The sequence below is a fragment of the Manacus candei genome, unplaced genomic scaffold, assembly GCF_025592945.1.
Source record: "Manacus candei isolate 608988 ecotype Guabito, Panama unplaced genomic scaffold, ASM2559294v1 h1tg000049l, whole genome shotgun sequence".
Taxonomy (NCBI): Eukaryota; Metazoa; Chordata; class Aves; order Passeriformes; family Pipridae; genus Manacus; species Manacus candei.
In genome coordinates, this window is record NW_026138097.1 from 29,445,773 (window position 1) to 29,466,781 (window position 21,009).

The 21,009-nt window shown below is 37.0% G+C and overlaps 1 protein-coding gene across 6 annotated transcripts in view; it reads left to right on the forward strand.

Moving 5' to 3' along the window:
• The window catches only part of CTNND2 (catenin delta 2), a 627,538-nt gene that overhangs the window by 582,934 nt on the left and 23,595 nt on the right, over window positions 1-21,009 (forward strand). For 3 of the 6 annotated variants that reach the window (XM_051799301.1, XM_051799300.1, XM_051799303.1), the window contains 4 exons: window positions 4,829-5,039; window positions 8,314-8,398; window positions 10,954-11,010; window positions 14,149-14,274. In XM_051799301.1, the coding sequence (XP_051655261.1) occupies window positions 4,829-5,039; window positions 8,314-8,398; window positions 10,954-11,010; window positions 14,149-14,274 (479 nt within the window). Of the gene's footprint in view, window positions 1-4,828; window positions 5,040-8,313; window positions 8,399-10,953; window positions 11,201-14,148; window positions 14,275-21,009 lie in introns of those variants that run through there. The other 3 variants (XM_051799302.1, XM_051799304.1, XM_051799306.1) reach the window with 3 other exon arrangements.

A 21,009-nucleotide genomic window follows, 5' to 3' on the forward strand; every position in this document is an offset into this window, starting at 1 on the left:
CTATTACTTTTGTAGAACAAGCTCTACTTCTAGGACAGGGTTCTTAGTTTGAACCTGAAACTTTTTGAGGTTTCTTGTTTTTTCAATAGGTCAGTTTTCCTAGTCTTGTTCCCTCAAACTGGGAACCATGTCACAACAATTTAATAAATTTGCTGGTGTGTCAAAGTAATTTTTCAGAGATAACTGAAAATGGAAATGAAGTCAATGAGGTTACAACAGCACTGAATTTGTCTCAAGGCAATAGTAGGGAAATATTTCCAGAAATAGAACCTTATCTGTGATGCTTTTACTCTGGTTAAATCTACCAGAAGAATAGTTTGCTCTGCTGTTTGGCTCTGAAGGCTGAGTTTCTCTTAGGCCAGCTATCAGTTTGATCCTATGAAGTAAAAAGTTTCCTGAATTAAGTAATGGAGGCAGGTATTAAGGTGCTAATGAGACTTTATCATGCAAAGGAAAAGACATTAAATCTTCATTGTTGAAATAATAAGCAAATACTTAAGTGCATGGTGTTAGATGAATCACCCTCTTAATATGAAAGCAATGGAAGTCCCGGCTGAGAAAAATAATTTTTAAATGTGTAGTATCAGAAAAATGCTGTTCCAAGCACCCCTTTCCTTTTATGACTATGTAATGTTTTTCTTCCTTTAGGAGTGAAATTGAACAAATAAATCTGATTTTCTTTCTTGTCAACCTGTTGACTATGTTTAATCGTATTATGTAAATCCTCTTTAAAAGCTTCAAATAATTTTTGAGTCTTATAATGTGTGATGTTGTTCAGATAAAAAATCAGTCTGTTTGTAGATCAAAGTAGTTATGTGTGAACCCTAATGAAAATTAACAGTGCTGTTCATTTTAAATATAATCCTAACACACATCCACCTCTCTTCCCAGGACCCTCATCAGTTCTCACTTTTTCCATTCAGGGAAGCTTCTTCTGCTGCAAACCGAATTGCTCAGCCTTTCTACTAGTAGTGCTAGATAATACTTTGCTGACATTACAAGACTAGTTTCCATTACACATTTCAGTCTGCTTTCAGAAGAGGTTCTTAACATTGAAAAAAATAATTCTAAATGCAAATGCTCTACAGAATCTAACATAGACTAATGCAAAAGTCAAGGATCACATGTGTTGTCAGCTGTGATGGGCCAATGCAACAATATCTGTGGCATTACTTGACATTTATGCCACTCCAAAGTAGAGCAAGATTTCTTCTATAGCTAATGCTAGAAAACATGACTGTTCTTCATGTCTGTAGTAAAGAAGTAGTAACATAACTGAGTTAAGAGAAGTTAACTGTAACTGATGGTTTTTTTCTGTGAATGTAGTACAATAATTTATTACCTAACTATATGTATAGTTTTAGAAAACATGGTTAGAATGCAAACAAGTTACTGTGGAATGGTTTTTGAAGTATAAATAGTCCTTCACTTTCAACTTCCATTACTTAACTCTATATTAAAGCAAATTTACTGCTTTTTCAGTGTAATTTTATAAGTTTTGAATGAAATTAAATTAATGCCACATTATTTTATGGCTAAGGCAGGGGATTTTCTCATCCCAGATGTATTTTCAAATAGCTAACACAGTGTTCAAAGTACTCAAACCACAGAAAATATGCTAACAGTTACACTTGTTAATAGATCTTAAGACCATGTAAACAGTGGCTTAGATCAGCTCTGTTGCCCAGCCACTTCCCTCTTATTCCATCTGGTGTGCCACCTTTTTCTGGTAAACCTTGGAAGGACATTTTGAGTCTGTCTGACATTTTGATACCTGTCTGAGTTGTAGTCAGTTGCTTTTACCCATGTGTGTGAGTATAGCTTTGTTGGAGGTGGCAGTTCTGTCTTCTGCTGCCTTTTGGGGACAGGGCACGGAGGAGGAAGCCTGTCACCCCCACAGGCAGCTCCTGGCAGGACTTGGGGCCTGGCACTGTCATTACAGGTTCTGATGGGGGGGGCTGTACAAACTAGACACCACCTTGCATAGCTGCAACTGCTGAAATACACTCATTAGATTTTAGGTCTACAAAATAGGTACTGTCAGTCTTCTGGCACTTGCTATCCAAAGGCTAAATTTCATGCAATTCTTAAGGGGGGGAAAAGAAACAAAACAAAACAAACAAAAAACCCCAAAACCAACCAAAAAAACCCAACCAGACCCACTCAGAATATATTTTATACATAATATAATATAGTATAAATACACGGATGGTTAAGAATTGAATAGTAGTATTGAGCTGGAATTACTACAAGTACTCAGAATAAGGAATGCTGTACTGTCCCACTGTTACATATCTATAAAAAATCTGTTTTATTGGAAGTATCTATTAGTGATTTGGTCTTCTCATGCCTAATGAAGGGTGTACATGGCAGATATGTTAGAACTGCTGAGCGTTAGCATATCCAGAATGCTTATACTGTGCTTGATTGTGTTTGTTTTCGTTTTCCTACTGATATTTCCCTGATAGCTCCAAAGCTTTTAGTTATTGTAAGAAGCATGTATATTGGTATGAATACTATTGCCTGGAATACTAGGCCAGTTCCAGAAAAGAGATCTGCTTGGAGCAGCCATTCCAGATTTCCTTATACCCTCTGCTCAGGGTTGCAATCTTTGGCTGCTAATGGAATGATCATTGTGATCTGGTTCCATCAGAGGGCTGAGGTGATGAGATACTCTGTTGCAATTTAAGTGAGGTGTGAAAGCAAAAAGGAACATTGGTCTGTTCTGGATGTGTGCTCAGAGTAAAGCAGAAAGTCTCACTGATCTGATTTATCTACTTGTACTTACTCTTGACCAGTGGCAGGCACTGTGCTAGAAGAGTAAAAACCACATGAAATAAAAGTTTATTTTATTTTTTTATATACATCTTAATTTGATATATGTTGTAAATTGAAGTAATCACTGTAAGTGATAAACAACTATTAATGTGTTCATGTTACACAGAACCAGCAGATGCAGATGTAGATAACATATCACGCCATTGTAGAACAGTGTTTCATAAATGTACAGGGGAAAACAAACCATTTCTGAAAGAGAAAGTGGTGCTAATAGTACTACATCTGATATTAATAGTATTGCTTAAAATTCTGATGCAAATAAATTAAGTTCAAAGAAATAAAAATGAGGACAGAATTTGTATTGCAGCACACTGGCAAGATTCAAATGCTACTGCACACATTTTGTTGGGAATGTTATGTTTTTGATAATCAGGAATGTTTTTACGTGATATGGAGTGAGTATTCTCTAAGACCTCACCTTACTACAAAATCTGTTTGATAATCTTTATGTTTAACAGTTCAGTACAGAGATTTTAGTTTAATCTGTATTATGAATATTCTGTGTGAATACTACTGACTGTAGTTCTACCACAGTAGGCAAAATTGTGAGACATAAAAATGGTTCAATGTCTGATAGCTAAAAGATGTGACTTTCTTCTTACCTCTGCTTTCAAATATGGACACAAACAACTTTTATGAATTCAGAAATAAGATTTTTAGTAAGTACTCATAAATTAATTGATCAGAACATTTCTAAGTTATCAAAAATCTGATTAATTTATCATAATATCTGATTATTTAATTCACAAAATGGGATGTAGATTAGATTACTAATTATATTTATATTTCCCAATTTTCCTGTCCTTTTCATCCTTCATGGTACACTCATGGTGATTGCTGTATGCAAATTCCTGGCACAGCTGCACTGAAGGTGATTCAGAGTTTTCTCACTGGCCTAAGTAATAACTTCATCAGGCCTGCACCATCTCAGGTCTTCTCTTCATCACATTGAAGGAGTGAGCAGCCATTTGCCATAACAGTGATCCTCTAGAACTGATGTGAGGCTTCTTGTATATCTGTGCTGGCGCTAGCCCTGCCCTACATTTATATGTATTTGCATTTACATTTACACTAGATATATAAATTCTCAGAAGCTGATTTTGTATTATTTTCACAAGTACTACACGACTTTCAGGGGAAATTTTGAAAAAAAAAAAATCTGTTCATTGAAACATGAAAAAATTATAATCTTAGAATCATCTAGGTTGGAAAAGACCTTTAATATTATTACGTCCAAATGTAATTGACAGAATTTCTTTTTCATGAAATGTTCAATGTGACCATTTTAAAAATTCCTTTCATTTTAGGAGATTTTAAGTTCTGGAGGTTAGTGTTTTCTTAAGCAACTCCTTACTAAATACCAGACTGGAATAGATGTCAGAAAGGCTCCCTTTCTGGTCAATACCTTTCTGGTCAGTACAACTAAAGATGTGTGGAAAAGGTGGTGTCCTTGCTGAACAATATAGTCCAAGAAACACTAATCAATCCAGTTCAATTACTGCACACAGCATAGAATTAACCTTAAACTGGTCCTTCAGAGAAGATTTTTTCACAAATAACAACGTTGTTGGATTTGCATTTACTCTTGAGGTTTTAACAATTGATGCACATTTAATTTATAGTAACAAGTTGTGAATTGTTTGGTGGGAGATGAAGACTTGCCAGATTTGGTAAACTGTGTCATTCAGGTTATCTTTACACATATACTCGCCTTTATGATCATAGTTTCATTCTCTTAAGGGCATGATATAGCCATATCCGAAGACTCCAACTGATGCAGCATGGAAGTATTAGAGTCCATAATGTGTGAAATGCTTGAACATGCAATCATATAAATGTGGTTTACTCCAAAGTAATACGAGTATTCGATTAGATTACGTGCAATGCTGCAAATGGTGCTAATAGTCTTGCGTGTTTCCCCTGTACTTCTTCTCCATCACCCTTTATTGCTGTATCTTCTGAATTCTCCCTTCATTTTCTTTCAACAAAGGCAAGTATGCCATGAGGGATCTGGTCCACCGACTGCCAGGCGCTAACAACAGCAACAGCTCAGCAAGCAAGGCCATGTCTGATGACACCGTTACTGCCATTTGCTGCACTCTGCATGAAGTCATCACTAAAAACATGGAGAATGCCAAGGCCTTACGAGACGCAGGCGGCATTGAGAAACTGGTTGGCATATCTAAGAGTAAAGGAGACAAGTATGTTTTGCAAATCACCTTGCACCTTTTTAACCTCTCCAGTAGTTATTACTAGTCCTGAATGTGTTTGCCTTCTCTGTGCAATCGTGAGTTGAATTCTTTAGTTTCACCAGAAGTCATACGCCCAGTGTGAAAGGTGACGAGAAACAGACAATGCCAGTACCAAAAGTCTCCCTCTGCTTTGGTTTGTTTTTGACATACCATCAACAGTGCGGGGAGTGCACTCCATGTGCATTTTAAGGAAGAGTAATTATCTACAGTAACCACTACCTCTGAGCAATTCCAGAAGATCCTGATAAACATTAGGGACAAGAGTAGTTGGATTGTACCCTGCAGAAGGGGTGACTGCTCCTCTTGCTCTAGGAGTGAAGAATGTAAAGTCACTGTCCCTCTTCACAGCAACCTTTCCCCTGCCACCAGCTTGCTGGTAAGGTGAGGCACAGTAGAAAAACAGATCCATGGGTTTTCCTAACCACTGGTTTCCAAGAGAGCATTAGGCTGCTTTGTGAGGCAAAAAAAGTCTTGCACACAACTGTGACATTTTCAGAACAGCTATGGTTTCATCTTGTCTGTTTGCCTATGTACACACTCTTCATGAAGAGTTCACTCTTTATCCTTCTTTTGCCTAAAACAGATAGCCTGGTTCTCATATTTGTCAACCTGCTGAAGTATAGTGCAATGGGACTATGGCAGTTTGAAAACAAAAAGCCTTCACTGTAGTGTACAAAACCCATCAGTCCACCTGCTTGAAGCTGTCATCACACAGCCTACTGCAGCATCAGAGCTCTAAAAGAGCCCCACAAAGCCAGGCACAACCCGAAGGAAAGATTTATGCACCCTACATTTGGTATGAGAACTTATGCTCGCCTATGTGATTGGAGCATTGCCAATATAATTTAATCACATTTCTTTTCCTCTATTGTCACCCTTTTCCTTTCATACCAAATTCATTATTGAAACATTCTTACATTCTAATTATAAGGGGGTAAAAAGTAGTAGCATGACCAAGTATGTGATTCCCGTTGTGGAAACTCCCCATGCTCTGCCAATTTATTTACAATTGCATTTTGTTATTATTAAATCTATTTAAATTTATATTTTCTAGATTAAATTTATATTTTCTAGATATTGCAAGTAGGTTCATATCCATTTCACTTAAGCCAAATGTGTCTTTCCTCAGAATAATGCATTTGTCTACCTGTTCATTATCTGATAGAGATTATTAATGCCTGTTGAGTTTGAAATTTTCAAAGTATCATGGGCAGTTTTAGGAGGATCCAAGGCTATAATTCCCTGTTTAAATACTCCTCATAACTGTGAGGAGAAATACATCTATTTCTAATTAATATATTTAGCCCAGGTAATATTGAGTAACTCCAAAATGCCCTTCCAAATCATGATATGGATGCTTCCTCTCAAGTACTTTGAGATGCAGTCATGTGTTATAATTGTAGCGGGTTACACAGTTCTAGAAAAGAAAACCTGTCAACATACAGTGCTATAAATGCCCATATTAAGTTAAGTTCCATTTTTCAGCTTTCAGAAATGTTAGTACTGTGCGCTGTTGGTTTGGTTTGGTTTCTTACATGTAATTGATTGTTTAAAAATCAAAATTGCTGGTTGTTGGATAAAGTTCTGGCATGCTCACTTTGATACAGTAAAACACTTCAGTATGAATTCATCTTGTCCAGTATAAAGCACGTGCTTCTACAAGTGCAGGATACTAGACTGGCCACGCGCCCTGGTACATATCAGTGCCAGGAGTGTGAGGCTGGCCCCACTAGCCTTTGGAATATGCCCAGGGCTTGAACACTTTCCCTGTATGACCACACAAAAGAACTTACGTTCATAAGGTCATGTTGGCCAAGCCCATATCAGCTTTGCATAGTTCCTCTCTCTCCTCAGTACTCATGCGGTGACTGGCACAGTTATTTTCCTCATTACTCCATGCTACCAGCACCCCACCAGCCAGTACAACTGGAAGTATAATAAAAACAATTATGCTTGAAAGGGTTTATCAAAGTCCTGTTTATTCACCAATTACCCACCTACTCTGGGTGAAAAGTGGAATAAAAGTGGGAAAAAACACACCAAATAAATTACTAGAAAAATAGTATATAAGTTAATTGAATCAGTTGTGTCATGAACATTACCAGTTTGACTGTCAGCCTACCAGTGATCCTTCTCAGAATTCACAGAATGAACCAAAGTGTGACCCCTGAGAAGACTTCTGCCCGAAGCAGTAACTTATGTTGCTGGTTTTCTGATTTCTCTTTGGTTTTGCAATCTATATGCCTCTTTTGAGTAAAACACAAATCACCCCAATGACTGCCCCAAACTCTATCAATCTTCATTCTGGACTTTGGCCTTTGCAAGTTTTTCTAGTGTTTTACATCTTTTTGGTCTAGCACAGTGTGCTGGGTTATCTCAGTGGGCTGGAGATTATCTTCCTGGTACGTTCCTCTTTGACCTTTCTTCACTGAGATGAATGCTGTCTGATATATATTTTTTTTAGATTTTTTTAATTACCTATTTCAAGAGGAATATATGACTCCTATCGATTGTATAGTTTAGATCTTCTTTCAAAACCTGTCAGAAGAGAAAGCCCATGTGAAGTTATATGCTTTTCAACATGACATTGTATTGTCATCATTAAAGGGTAATGATGTGAGCAACATCCAAATCCTCATTTGGATTCCTAATGAAATTTATCATGACTTTTTATTTTTATTTCTGTTTCTGCATCTTGGCTCTGCACTTGAAATCCAGTGCTCATCACCCAACTAGAGTGTTTCTTTTGACCACTGCTTAGAGGAACTTAATGAGTTGAGCACACTGTCAAGAGCTGAAGTTTGGAACCTTACAGAGAAAGAAACTATAGCTCTGACTCCTTGTCCTTTATACCAAAAGTTGTAGCCAGGACATCTTAGATGTATATAATGCCAGTTGGGTTCTCAACAATTTTGGCAATTGCTACTTCCCATTCCTCTTACCATGCATTCAGCGTGAATCCCTGTATTTACTGAGTTGCACATGTTTTGCTCCTCACTGAATGATTAGTACTATAGAAATAATATATATTGCCCTTGCTTAAAAACACATTGGTCTCCAAGATGCCAACCAAAGATCTTATGGTATACTTGAAACACACTTTAATTGTGGGTTTAAATCCATAGCAATGCATTTGAAAATTGGGATGAATGGTGTCTTGTATTTAACAGTCTCTTTCTCACTCTTTCTTTCTCTCTCCCTTTTTAATATATGTGTGTAACAGGCATTCGCCTAAAGTGGTGAAAGCAGCATCTCAGGTCCTCAATAGTATGTGGCAGTACAGAGACCTGAGAAGTCTCTACAAGAAGGTAAGGCTTGGTATTTTCTGGATTTACCATCTTTCATACTGTTACCCAAATTTGGGGGCTGAGAGACTTCAGACCAAAACATTTGTTTATGTGACTGGAAATCCACTTGGAGTTTAAAGTTTCAGATACTTGGAGGTATTAGTTTTTCCTTCATTTCTACTTTTAACATAGAAATGACCTTTGAAAATATGTGTGGTGGTAAAAATGGGGTGTGAATTTGATTTTAAAATAAGTTCATAGAAAAAGTGCTGGATCTGGCAGCCCTGGAGAGTGAAATCCGCTGCTCATAGAACAAACCTGTCTATGCAAGCTCTATTACTGGGCCAGTCCTTCTTACACCTCCCATCCCTGTTCTGAGGAGATTACTAGATTTCCAGCCCTTCAGCTCCCAAATTTCCTCATGAGATTGTAAACAAGAGTATCTGAAGGAGTGGTGCTTAGGGAGCAGTTATATGTGGAGCTGGGCTGAAACCTGGTAGCTTCACTTCTGATCAGCTGTCAGACAGTAGCCTTATAGACTTGGTTTTCAGACAGTCTGTGAAGTCCATAGTACAATGTCATTTCCACAGGCCTGCTAACCTCTTAAAAATGAATTGCAATAGGGTAATACAATACCATGGAACAACATCCTATATAGCTTTTTAAACATAACTGTCTACTTAGTAAATGACAACATTTAAAGTAATTCTTGGTGTATATTTCCAAGCTGAATTGCATTCCATGTGAGTATCAGTCTGCAGATTTTGTTCTCCAATGTCTTCTTGCTTGGAATTTCACAACTTGTCTAATTGATGTTTGTATTTGTAATCTCATCAAAGAGAGCTAAGACTTCTTGTGGCAGAAAAGTTCAGGTCCTAGTTAAGGCTGAGGCATAACAATGGTGAAGTAGGGAGGGTTCACAGTGGCATAGTCTGTGTTGTACGTATTCTGCACGAGAAAATAACTTAGTTACATGAAATGTGCAGTGAATCTCAAACTGGCAGAAGCTGACCTTCTGTTTGAAATAGTGTTCTTTTGTATGCCTCAGCCCTGCTTGTGTCAAGTCTGAGGAGTGAGGAAGATGATTATTGAGTGTCTCCCATTGTTCACTTCCAGTATTTTCAGTCATCCTTAGCAGCCCTAGGGATACCATATGTGAAGACATTCCAACTAACAAGCTGGTACTCAACTGTCCCATTAAGAGGTGGGAACAAACACGAGCTAGAGTAGGCTTTTCTTGATGCAAGGCAGTAACACACTGGAAGTGTGCATAGCCTGACTTCTGTGCATGTGGGTGGCTGCACTGTAGAGGCTGAACTGTATTGCACCATAATCTCTTAGAGGTTCTTACAATGTCTGGCTCATTTCCAACCTTCTGTCTGTACATATATATGCTGTGATGGAAAAGCAGTTTCTGGGGTTGCTCCATGCATGAGGTAATATGCTGTATGGCTTCTGAGTATACTGCCAGCTAGAGGACATTCTGTTGGCTGCAGCGTGAATGCCTGGTAATGTACTTACATACTAAGCGTGCTTAGGTACTAAGTACCTAGCATGCTTAAAAACGTTTTCTGTGGCCACAAATATATGCCTGTGGTATGGAAAATAGGACAGGCTAGCCTTAGAGGCAGCTTCCAGGACACTCATAGCAGACAGATTGTTAATATTCTCAGGAAGTATTTTATTGATCTCTATATTGGCTAATTCCTATAGGCTTCACAGAATCTTAAAATGAAGGTCAGTCTCTGCTACATATTTGTATACTCATTACATGCCATTATATATGCTGCTAAGCCTTGTATAAATATGGTTTCTTTTAATCAAAATGTTCAGATAGTTAATTTAAAATACTTTTTTTTATTAAAATACATACAATATTCTTTATAAAGTCATAATAGTTATTAAACTTACCTGTAGTAGGCTGACTCATGCTAGCTGTCTGAGTTTCGCCACTGTTTGGAAAGCAATGGAAATGTTTTTATGATAGGAAAATTAGAAGAGTTTGCATTATACTAATAGTCATCTAGTTATGTAATATAAAGATACTGGGTCAACATAATCTTTATTTCGTCCCATTAAAATATGTGTGCCAGTAAAAATGAGTGAATGTACAGTGTAATAAGATCAGCACTTTGCAGTATCTTACACATGCACAGCCTTTTTTGAAGTGCAGGTAAATCCCATTGCATAACCATCAGCAATTTCCTCCTATGTACTGAAGTATCTATACAATTGCTTTCAAAGAATTGGCCAACAGAGACACAATTTTGTATAGTAATACAAGGAAATTACAAGTATCACATCATATTTAAGTGAAAGCAGCAGCACTTTTCTTCTGTTTGAGAAACAGTGTAACCAAATAGTTTGAATTGTCATATATTTTAGAGCTACACATTCACAGTACAGTAAGAAGAGGTAAAAAGAATAGAAGTATTTTTCTTTGTATTAACGGCAAATGAAGGCAATATATGTTTACTGCTGATAAAGTAGCAGTCATTATATTTAATCCAAATATGACTGGATCAGCAAAAACATTAAAACCTCTTTCACTTTTCTAATTTTGCTCAACATTGCAGGAAACATCCCATAGCTGTCAGAAGATAAACTGCACTGACAGAAATCCAGAATTGGAGGTTGGTGTGAATGCCTAATGACCTGCCACACCTGTGAAGGACCAAAAGCCAAGAAGTGCATAGGCACCAATTTCCCATTTGCAGCACTCCCCGCTAAACTCCTGGCTGTGGAGTGGAGAAAAATGCAGAAGTCAGAAACTGGTCCCCCACCTGCTGCCAGTAGCAGGGCTGCCCCTAAGCAGGGTATGTGCAGTGCTCCAATCCCATCATGACTGAGCAAGATCTTAGCTTTAACCAAGGCTATTAGCGGTGATGCACCTATGTAGTGAAACCTAAATGAGGCAGCCTCTGAGGACACTGTCAAAGTCAACTGTTGCATAAAAATAGCCCACATTTAACAGATTTCAAGGTTCCAGCTTCATCTATTTTGCTTAAGAAAAATAGTTTTGCGCACAAATTTCATTCTGCTGCTCAGTGTCTGACAGACATCTGCTGTTTCTCTAGGCTATTTACAGACAAAAACTGCAGCAACAACTGCAAGAATTTAGTTAATCTCATCGACCAAATCAAGCAACATACCCTGTCTCAAGATTGTAGGGTATCTGGCTAATACAAACAGTATCTTTTGACAACACAAAATTTTAACATCCTATCTGTCTTTTTTATCCTGAAAATGCAAAATTATTCCACAAGTCAGTGAGATGGGAGACACAGAAAATTAATCTAGTAAGCCAGGTTAAGCTAGGGATATGTTTCTTGAAAAAGAGTTTCAGACCTTCCAGGTCTGAAGGGAGTCTAGAAGACAGATGGAGAAAGACTATTTGCAAGAGCATGTAGTGACAGGACAAAGGGGCATGGTTACAAATTGAAAAAGAGTAGGTTTAAATCAGATGTTCGAATAACATTCTTTACTGTGGGGGTGGTGGAGCACAAGTCTAATGAGGAAAGGCTGAGGGAGCTGGGCTTGTTCAGCCTGGAGGAGAGGATGCTCAGGGGAGACCTCATCACTCTCTACAACTACCTGAAAGGAGGTTGTAGCCAGGTAGGTCTCAGTCTCTTCTCCCAGGCAACCAGCAGTAGGACAAGAGGGCACAGTCTTAAGCTGTGCCAGGAGAGGTTTAGGTTAGACATTAGAAAGAAGTTCTTTACGGAGAGAGTGATCAAGCATTGGAATGGGCTGCCCTGGGAGATGGTGGAGTCACCGCCCCTGGAGGTATTTAAGAAGAGACTGGATGTGGCACTTAGTGCCATGGTCTAGTAGATGAGGTGGTGTTGGGTCATAGGTTGGACTCAATGATCTCAGAGGTCTTTTTCAAACTGATTGATTCTGTGATTCTGTAAAAAAGGTGTGATCATTACAATTTTTCGTCAGTAGATTAAATACTGTCTCCCAAAGACAATGTCATAATTTTCAAACTTCTTTGCTTTCTGCAAGCAAGACTTTTTTTCATAAATTATCATTTTTCTGCCTCTGTTTACGTGAGTCTATTCTGAAATACTTAAAATCTGACTTTGAAACATGCTTAGTGGTCACATGGTCCATAACCCTATAGGTGAGTTAACAGCTCAACACTTATTAAAGACCAGGTACAGGAGCTATCCCACAGCTTGTCCCTGTGCTTCAAACTGCCGGTACACCCCTCTTCTTCAAGTATCTTGGTAACCTGAACGGTAAACAGGAGAAATAAGTGCTGCTTGCAGTCTGCAAAGAGATGTCCTCTCCCGTTTATATTTAGCCACCTAAGCAATGTGAAAGGAGCTACTACAGTGGTTCTTTAAAGACACCTATTTCCAAGTCAGGGCCACTGGCCCCCACTCCAGTCTCTAGGGTATTAGTTGGTTGAAGATTTGGGGACATCTTCAAAAATACAGTTGTGACTATAAGAGAGCAGATTTCCATTAGTAAGTAAACTCTTCTCTCAGTATTCAAGAAGATAACCAACTCCTCTTAAACACAGATAGCTTGTTAAATTACATGAGGAAATTTGAGCAAAAGGGTTGTGCTAAATGAGGGTAACATGAAAGAAAAATTATTACCTAAACACAAGATTCAATTAACATTAAATGTGCATAATATTAAAGAGCTGGAGGAAGTGTCAGGAAGAATATGTTTTCTATTAATTGGTTTTCTTTGCCTGACCACTTAGGCTCCAGCAAAATATGTTCACATTCTATCATGTTTAAACTTACTCTTTCTTCCAATATATAAGTAGGGGTCATGATGAATTTATAGAAATTATTTTTTCCCCCTCGTAGGTTTCTGTTCTGCATGGAATATTAGAAATGTTTGTCCTATTCACCTGCTGTATGAATAAAAATACCACTCAATGTTTGAAAACAGGAAGGCTGTTACAGGCAGCCGTCCTTCGGCATGTACTGTACCATTTACAACAGGGATAGTATTGTGATAGGCATTTAATGAAGTCAGAGTAGTCACTCTGAAGATGACCTTGTTTGTCATTGGTTGGAAAAGACATGTAGAATTGTCCAAAGCCTTAGAAGGAGTTAAGGCCCATCTGGATATAGAAGAGGACTTGCTTTTCATGACTTTCAGAATAATAAAATGATGACTCTATGAGAAGGTCCTTTGTGGCTAAATGTTCCATGAAGATTGCCAGTATTAAGCTTCAAAACCCTAGTCAAGGAGTTTTAGAGTCTAAAGTCTTCTTTTAAATAAAATATACATACTCACCCTTTAAAAATGTTAATTACAATATGCTGTCATGTAGACTTGGGACACATCATTTGGATTTTCTTGTGGTAAGATTATCATTAGTCAGACATCCCCCAAAAGAAGCTGTTTTAGGTTAAATTTATCTAGTGAAGAGGTCTGTGCAGAACTTAAACCCTACATTAAGAATCTAAATTCTAACTCCAAAACATAATAGTTCCTCAAAAAGTGGCTTGACTTGAAGGAACTATTCATGTGCTCAGACTTTTCATGAGCATACGTATTTTGCAGTGCTGAACTTTCAGCAGGGCTTAATTTATTTCTGCACAATTGGCAAGGACTTTTTCAGATTAACATGTCACCCTCTTAGAAAAAGGATGAATTAATTTAAGATAAAGACCCCACTGTAATATAAAGCTGGAGTATCATTATAGAGAAGGCATTGTTTAGAGCCCATTTTTATATTAACTATGAAAATGTAAGTACCTGATTAATAAATGATTGACTGATTGATTGATTTATGGCAGTGGGCGTCCCCAAGCTTCAGTGTGACTGATGACAGAGGATTTTCACCAACCCACGACTCTGGGTCATGGCACGCTCAGCATACTCTCTCCCAGAGCCAAGAAACCAGAATCTATTCCCCAACCCAGGTATTCTGGCTGTCAGCTGACCACTCTTGAATTGTTATGTTGACTGCATACTGAGATTTGTACTCAAAAGAGCTCTACAGGAGACATTTGAATCAAAAGTAAAAAAGCCTTGCTGGAGAATATGATTTTAAGTTAAACAATTTCATTCATCAAACCCTGTAGGTTCTAGATGGAAAGCATCTCACTTCACTTAAGAGAGTACTCCTGTTGATTTCAGCCACAGGAGGAAGGTGTGCAAAGATTTGCTCTCTCTGAGGAAAACATTCAGTTCCCTGACAATCGTGCTAGCATTTCTGTGATCTCTTTTTTGGTTGTGTTAATCTTTCAAACTGAAAGGCAGCTATTGATAAGCACTGTGTTGCAATAGCAGATTAAATTTATCAAGCACATTGCTTTGTTTTCTGATGCAATGGTATCTCTTAAGAAAAAAGCAATAGCTGCATATTTCAGTAAGGGGAACCCAGGTAAACTGGTATATTTACATAAAAGTCAGTGTTTTCAGGAGTCACAAATTTTTAAAATGCTAATTTTCAAAATCTCTGTTAATAGGGACAACAAATATTTCCTTCAGATAGAATTATAGTTGATGAGAATTAGCAGGACTGGGCATTTTTTTTGTTAGAGGCAGTCTTTAATTTGAGGTACTAAAATTCCATTTCCTTAACCAGTGTGTTCTTTTTTTTACTCTTAATATTTTTTTAATATTAAAATATTACTTTGTGGCATTATTGCAAAAACAAAATACCTTCTACATATGCATAGCATTCAAGTAAGTCCATGGAGAAACCTTTATATATGTGTGTGTGTGTGTGTGTGTGTGTGTGTATATATACATATATGTATTATTATACATGTATACAGACATATATTTTTTTATATAAGTCATATATATATGTGTATTATTTCTGATAAAATATTTAGAGACAATTGGAATTTACATGTTTTTGCTGGCTACACAGGACAAAGTAGTTATGCTATTTCTTTCAGATTTTTGGTTTTTTGCACTAAGTTTGCCTGAAAGAGAGAAGGCATTACAGAAGATGTCACTTAAATACCCTAGACATAAATATCTTTCAAGGTTAAGGTAAATCCTTTTAATCTTTAGCTAACAGGAATACGATACTCAAAACAGCCAACATTTCATCATCTGATACATGACATTAATTTCTTTTGTTAAGTAGGAATTACGCAAATTCCCAAATCGATTTTAAATAAAGAAAATGTGGATGTTTTCTGTGGAATTAACATATTCAAGCTTTTTTTAAAGCATCATTGGAATAATTTTAGAAGATAGGGATTCTATAACCAATATAGCAAAAAGTTATAGTCTGCAAATGTATACTTTCTTGTTTTCTTTCTAAAAAACATATTAATCACCTTTAATTGAGCATTTTAAATGTGGTGCTTTATCAAATGGCAGTCTTGTGAAATAGTGAATCATGAAATCATCATTGGTTTCAGTAATGAAGAAAAAGTTGGCACTACTGATATTTTTGTGTGTGCACTGAATTATTCCTAATTCTACATTTTATGCTGTATATTAGTTTCCAGTGTTCATGTAAGACAGGTTTGCCTCTGCCAGTGCACACACAAATACAAAGTATTTCTTCATTAAAGCAGAGGTTTATTTTGTATTCTGCAGGAAATAACAATAGTAGCTGCAGACCAAAGTGTAATATGATTCATCTTTTCACATTCTTTCTTACAGACACAAAATCTCTTCTGTGAGGAGTGATACAATAGTCTGGAATTTTGGGGGGTTTTTACCTCTTTTTTTTCCCCACATAATTAGCACTAGGCAGCAGCATCATGGCTGGGTTTCGCGAACGAAGATTTGGGAAGGTCTCTACCCACGTTTGTTGCAAGTGCGTTGATGGCTAAAAAGGCCAATACGAGACAGGCACGTCCGGTTGCAAAAGGCACAGCAGAAAGACTCCTTAGGTGGTATATTCTGCAAGTCACGATTCTTTCTGCGTTGTCTTTTCTCCTCGAGAGTGATCCTGCGTGTGTTCTCAAAGGCATCAGCAGCGTTATAGGTGGTGTGTCTCCAGACCTCCCAGTTGGAGGCCAGAGTAGACCAGTTATGTTGATCAATATGACCAAGGCTGAGATGTTGTTTCAGGGAGTCCTTGTATCTTTTCTTCGGGGCTCCTCTCTTGTGGCAGCCGGTGGCAAGTTCACCATAAAGCAGGATCTTAGGGAGGCGGTGGTCCTTCATCCTGGAGACGTGTCCTGCCCATCGCAGCTGTGTTCTCAGCAACATGGCCTCAATACTTGTGACTGCTGCTTGCTCTAGAACAGATGTATTGGTCACATAATCTGACCAGTGGATGTTTAGCATTGTAAGGAGACAGCGTTGATGGAAGCGTTCTAGGAGTCGCAGGTGGTGGTGGAAAATGACGTATGATTCAGATCCATATAAGAGAGCAGACAGCACTATGGCTCTGTAAACACTGATCTTTGTACTTTTCTTCAGGTGTTTAGGCAGCATCACGGTATATGTAAACTTACCATTTAACTTACTTCCTCTTTTGATTGCATAAGCCTTCTCAGGGATTGTTTTTTTTAAGAATCATTCAAAACTTTGTTGAGGAAATTTTAACATTTGTAGCTTTTTGATTGCCAATTGCCTGCTTAAATAACTCCCTGTTTGTCTATACAATAGGGATGTCCATTTCATGAGCAAAATCATGAAGGGCAAAGAGGAAATTGTGCAAATAAATTTAACTGAGATATACAGGTAAACTCTTTGGCATATGCAGAAGCGTTCAGGAGTATTCACATAGGGAAAGACTGGTGTATAAACTGTTCTTGAATTTTGGAAAAGAGAGAGAAAGATTGTCATCATTTGACATAACACACACATATTAAGTGTTTTCACCTAGCTGTGCTATCATTCAAAATAATTTGGCTACTTTTTTAAGAACAATTTAGAAAAAAATACCAAAATATTACAAAATGCTAAGTCAAACTGAATGTTGTATTGATTTTATTTTAATGTCAATAATTATCATTTCACTTGTGCTGTAAAGTAGAACATGTTCTGATTTTCTTAGCTTATCCATCATATCAAGTAATATTTTTTGTAGTTCCTTCTAACTTGCAGTTTATTAACAGTGTAAGACAATACTAGAAAGGTAGAAGATCGTCATTATGTGATTACTTTTTTAAAAATGTATTTCATGTGGCCTAAAGAAAGTAGAAAATCTTTTGCAATCCAAAAATTAATGTTCTTAGCTATATAACAATAACAACATATGGAGGAGTATCAAAACGTGTTTCTACATCAATTGTTAGAGGAAGATGTTCTCAAATGTTTAATCCTCCTGGACTTCATAGTTTACTGTATGTTAATAAGTATCAATTATTCTAATCATTTTGCATTTTACATAGTTAAATTCTTTGTCATGGTCTCAACGAAGATTTATTAACTCTGCAGTATAACCTAACATTCCTTTAGTTATGTTTCAGTATTTATATGTTTCTTTCTGAAACATCTTCTGTGTTTATGATGATATTTAAAATATTAACAGTAATCTAAGAGAGTCTAGGCTGAACTGAAGATTCAATATGGATTACAGTATTTTCATGAAAACAGTTCTGTGTAGCTGAAGCCAGACCTGCCCTTACTTGTACTATTTTGGTGCAGGCTCTTTTACTGAATGATGTCCAAAAAACATGTATGATGACTAAGCACAATTAAACCCAAACTAATGCCTTTTTTAAAAATCAAATACTTGTATGTCTGTTGGACAACATATCTGTATGTTTGCTGGTAAGTATCTATATGTACATACATGTACATGTATGCACAAATGGGGGGGTGTGGATGTAAAAATCACAACACAGTGTAGACATAGAAGACACTGCCTTTAAGTATGATGTCTACAATACCCATAGGTTGGATATTATGAAAAGGTTCTTCACCCAGAGGGTGGTTGGGCACTGGAACAGCTCCCCAGGAAAGTGGTTACAGCACCAAACCTGACAGATTTCAAGAAGCTTTTGGACAAAGCTCTCAAGCTTTGTCACATGGTGTGATTCTTGGGGATGATCCTGTGCAGGACTGAGAGTTAGACTTGAGGATCCCTATGGATCATTTCCAACTCAGGAGATTCTATGACTCTATAATTTTGTCTTGGAACAAAGAGAGCTTGGGAATGTGTAAAGGAATAAACCTTAATGGTTTGAGTTATGAGCTTAGAAAGTATCTGCAGCTATGCTTGACTGTTGCTTTTCCCTTGAGGGCCTTAAAGGCATGATAGTGCTTCCCTTTAGCATTTAGCATTGTAGTGAACAGTAATTCAGCAACCAAATTTAACAGTAATTCTTCCAGGTAATTAATAAGGAGTGCATGGAAACTGGTGCCATTCTCATCCAAAACCTACTAGACTCAAGAGGTGCTAAACAAATAAGAAAAGAATCAAAGTTTGTCCAAACAATTCTCTAGGATGAGCCCTGCATATGTGACACTAAATTATCCTCGGCATTGATACTGAGTCTAATGGTAAGCTCTAGCTGACTTATGATGGAATGACAAGGTATTGTTCACTTGAAAACTCAAGTCCATTTTAAGGTTACTAAGTACAGATTTAGAAGACAGAAGTTTAATCTCATACTTGTGTAAAGTCTGTCTCCAAAGTACTCCACCCTTTGAAGTTCTCTGAAAAAAAGAAAATTTAAAATGCAGCCCAGGAGTCAGTATCTTTCTCTTAAAGCCTTCTTTCTGAAGGGAATTGTATAACTGAAGTTTCTGAAATATCCTTAGGGTAGAGCTACAAGTAGGCATCCAGAATCTAGAAGGTTATGAATAAGTGGAAGGTCACACATATAGATTTTTTTTTCAAAAATATGGTCCCTCAGAATAAGATTGTATTTTAATACTTGAATACAAAATAGAGACCTAAGAAAATTACTGCATGTGTTTTGGAACTGGGAACATTTTTAGACCACTTAAATAATGTATTAAATATTTTTAAACAAATATAAATATCAATTAGTGACAAAAAAAGTTTAGCTGGATTCATATGTACAATACCAAAAAGAATCCAGAAGTCTTTCTAAAGACTTTCAGGAGTGTTTTAAAGATACACACTAGGAGAAATTATTTTTAATTTATGTAATTTTTCTCCAAAATTCATTCAAGGAACATGATTTCTACCATTCTGAACAAAATATCATATTTAATTAACTTGTGTACTTGATGTTTGGATATCTAGGTTCAAGTAAAGGTTCAGATAAAAGTAGATGTGTAATAAAAAGTATGCATGAGAAACTCAGTTTCTTTCAGCAGACTTGAACAGGAATGTTGGATGGCATTGGATGGCTGCTTATAGTTATGCAAATGAATCAGATCAATAGGACTTTTACTTGTAGTAGTAGCATATGCACTTAGCACAGAGGGGAGGGATATCAAATTAGTTACTTTGGCAAATTATGGCATATTTCTGTTTCAGAGGTAAAGAGTCTAGCTGTGATGCTCTGATGCATAACACTGGGCACCTTTTGCTGATGCTTCACTGTGTTGCTGTACTTACATTATCATCATCCTCATTCTTCTGGGTATTATAAGGAGGTTAAATGTGTTTGTTTAATGTGGCCAGTACATGTAAATTCAATCAAAGGTCAATGAAATATTAAGCTGCTGCATCTATATCTTACTTTGATGTTCTACATTATCTAATAATGGGTGGGGGAAAAAGTGCTAGGAAGTCCTTCTCATTTCTTCCCTCTTCTCTCCTAAAACTGCTAACAGAATTCAGAAATGTCCTGAATATGTCTGCCATTTCAGACTTTAAGAAAGAAAACTTATGTTTTGAAAGGAGTCCCTTTTGTAGTGTGTGTGCTTTGTTCTGAGTTTCTTTTACTTCCTTTCCTAGCTGCTACAGTTTGTCTTGATAAAAGAACTGTAGCTACTTCTTCCTGCAAAAAGTAGAAATGAGAAGCTTCACTGGCAGTCTCTGAATTGGTTTTGTGACTTTTAATTTTATACAGTGCTTTTAGAGAAAGTTGTGGATCGCTTAAATTGAGAGTTCTAGGCTTTGGTCCAATAGTGAGTTCCTGTTTGAGTTAACAGTGCTAAAGCTCTGACTTAGTCAATCAAAAACTCTTAAAGGTATACCAGTAAAAAAATAATGTCTATATTATTAATGTCTATATGTGTTGGTAAACTACGTGTTCAAAACAGCGTATCCTTAAAACTCATACAGCTTAGTGATAATCACTTGGATCTCTAACTCTCTAGTTTAAGTGTATTTATGCACAAACTTTTGACCTAAACCCAAGGACAACAGGAGTTTATTTTTCCAAAGAGGTGCTGGTTCCTTTTCTGTCACGGAGCTCCACATTTCAATAAAATGATCCCCTGTTTTCAGCTGCAGTGCCGCTCTTTGGGAAGCACAAAGTCCTAATGGCTCTTGATCGTGGTCAGTGTCATTAGTCCTACCATATTCTTCACCATGAGAGACAATGGTGCAAATTTTATGCTGATAATCGTTTTTTTGTTATTTTACATTCACAAGTATGATAGAAGAGTTCTATTTGGTTGATTTTTTGGTTTAATGCATTAAAAGAGTAAGAGGTGTTGATTACTTTCTAGTCTTTCGAAGGATGGTAGACTTAAGAAACTGACCCTGAACATAAAATAGTATTTGTCTTACTCCTGAAATGTTGTGGCCATGAGACAAAGTTTGCATTTCTAGGTTATAAACCTGTTAAGATAGGTGAAATTGCATT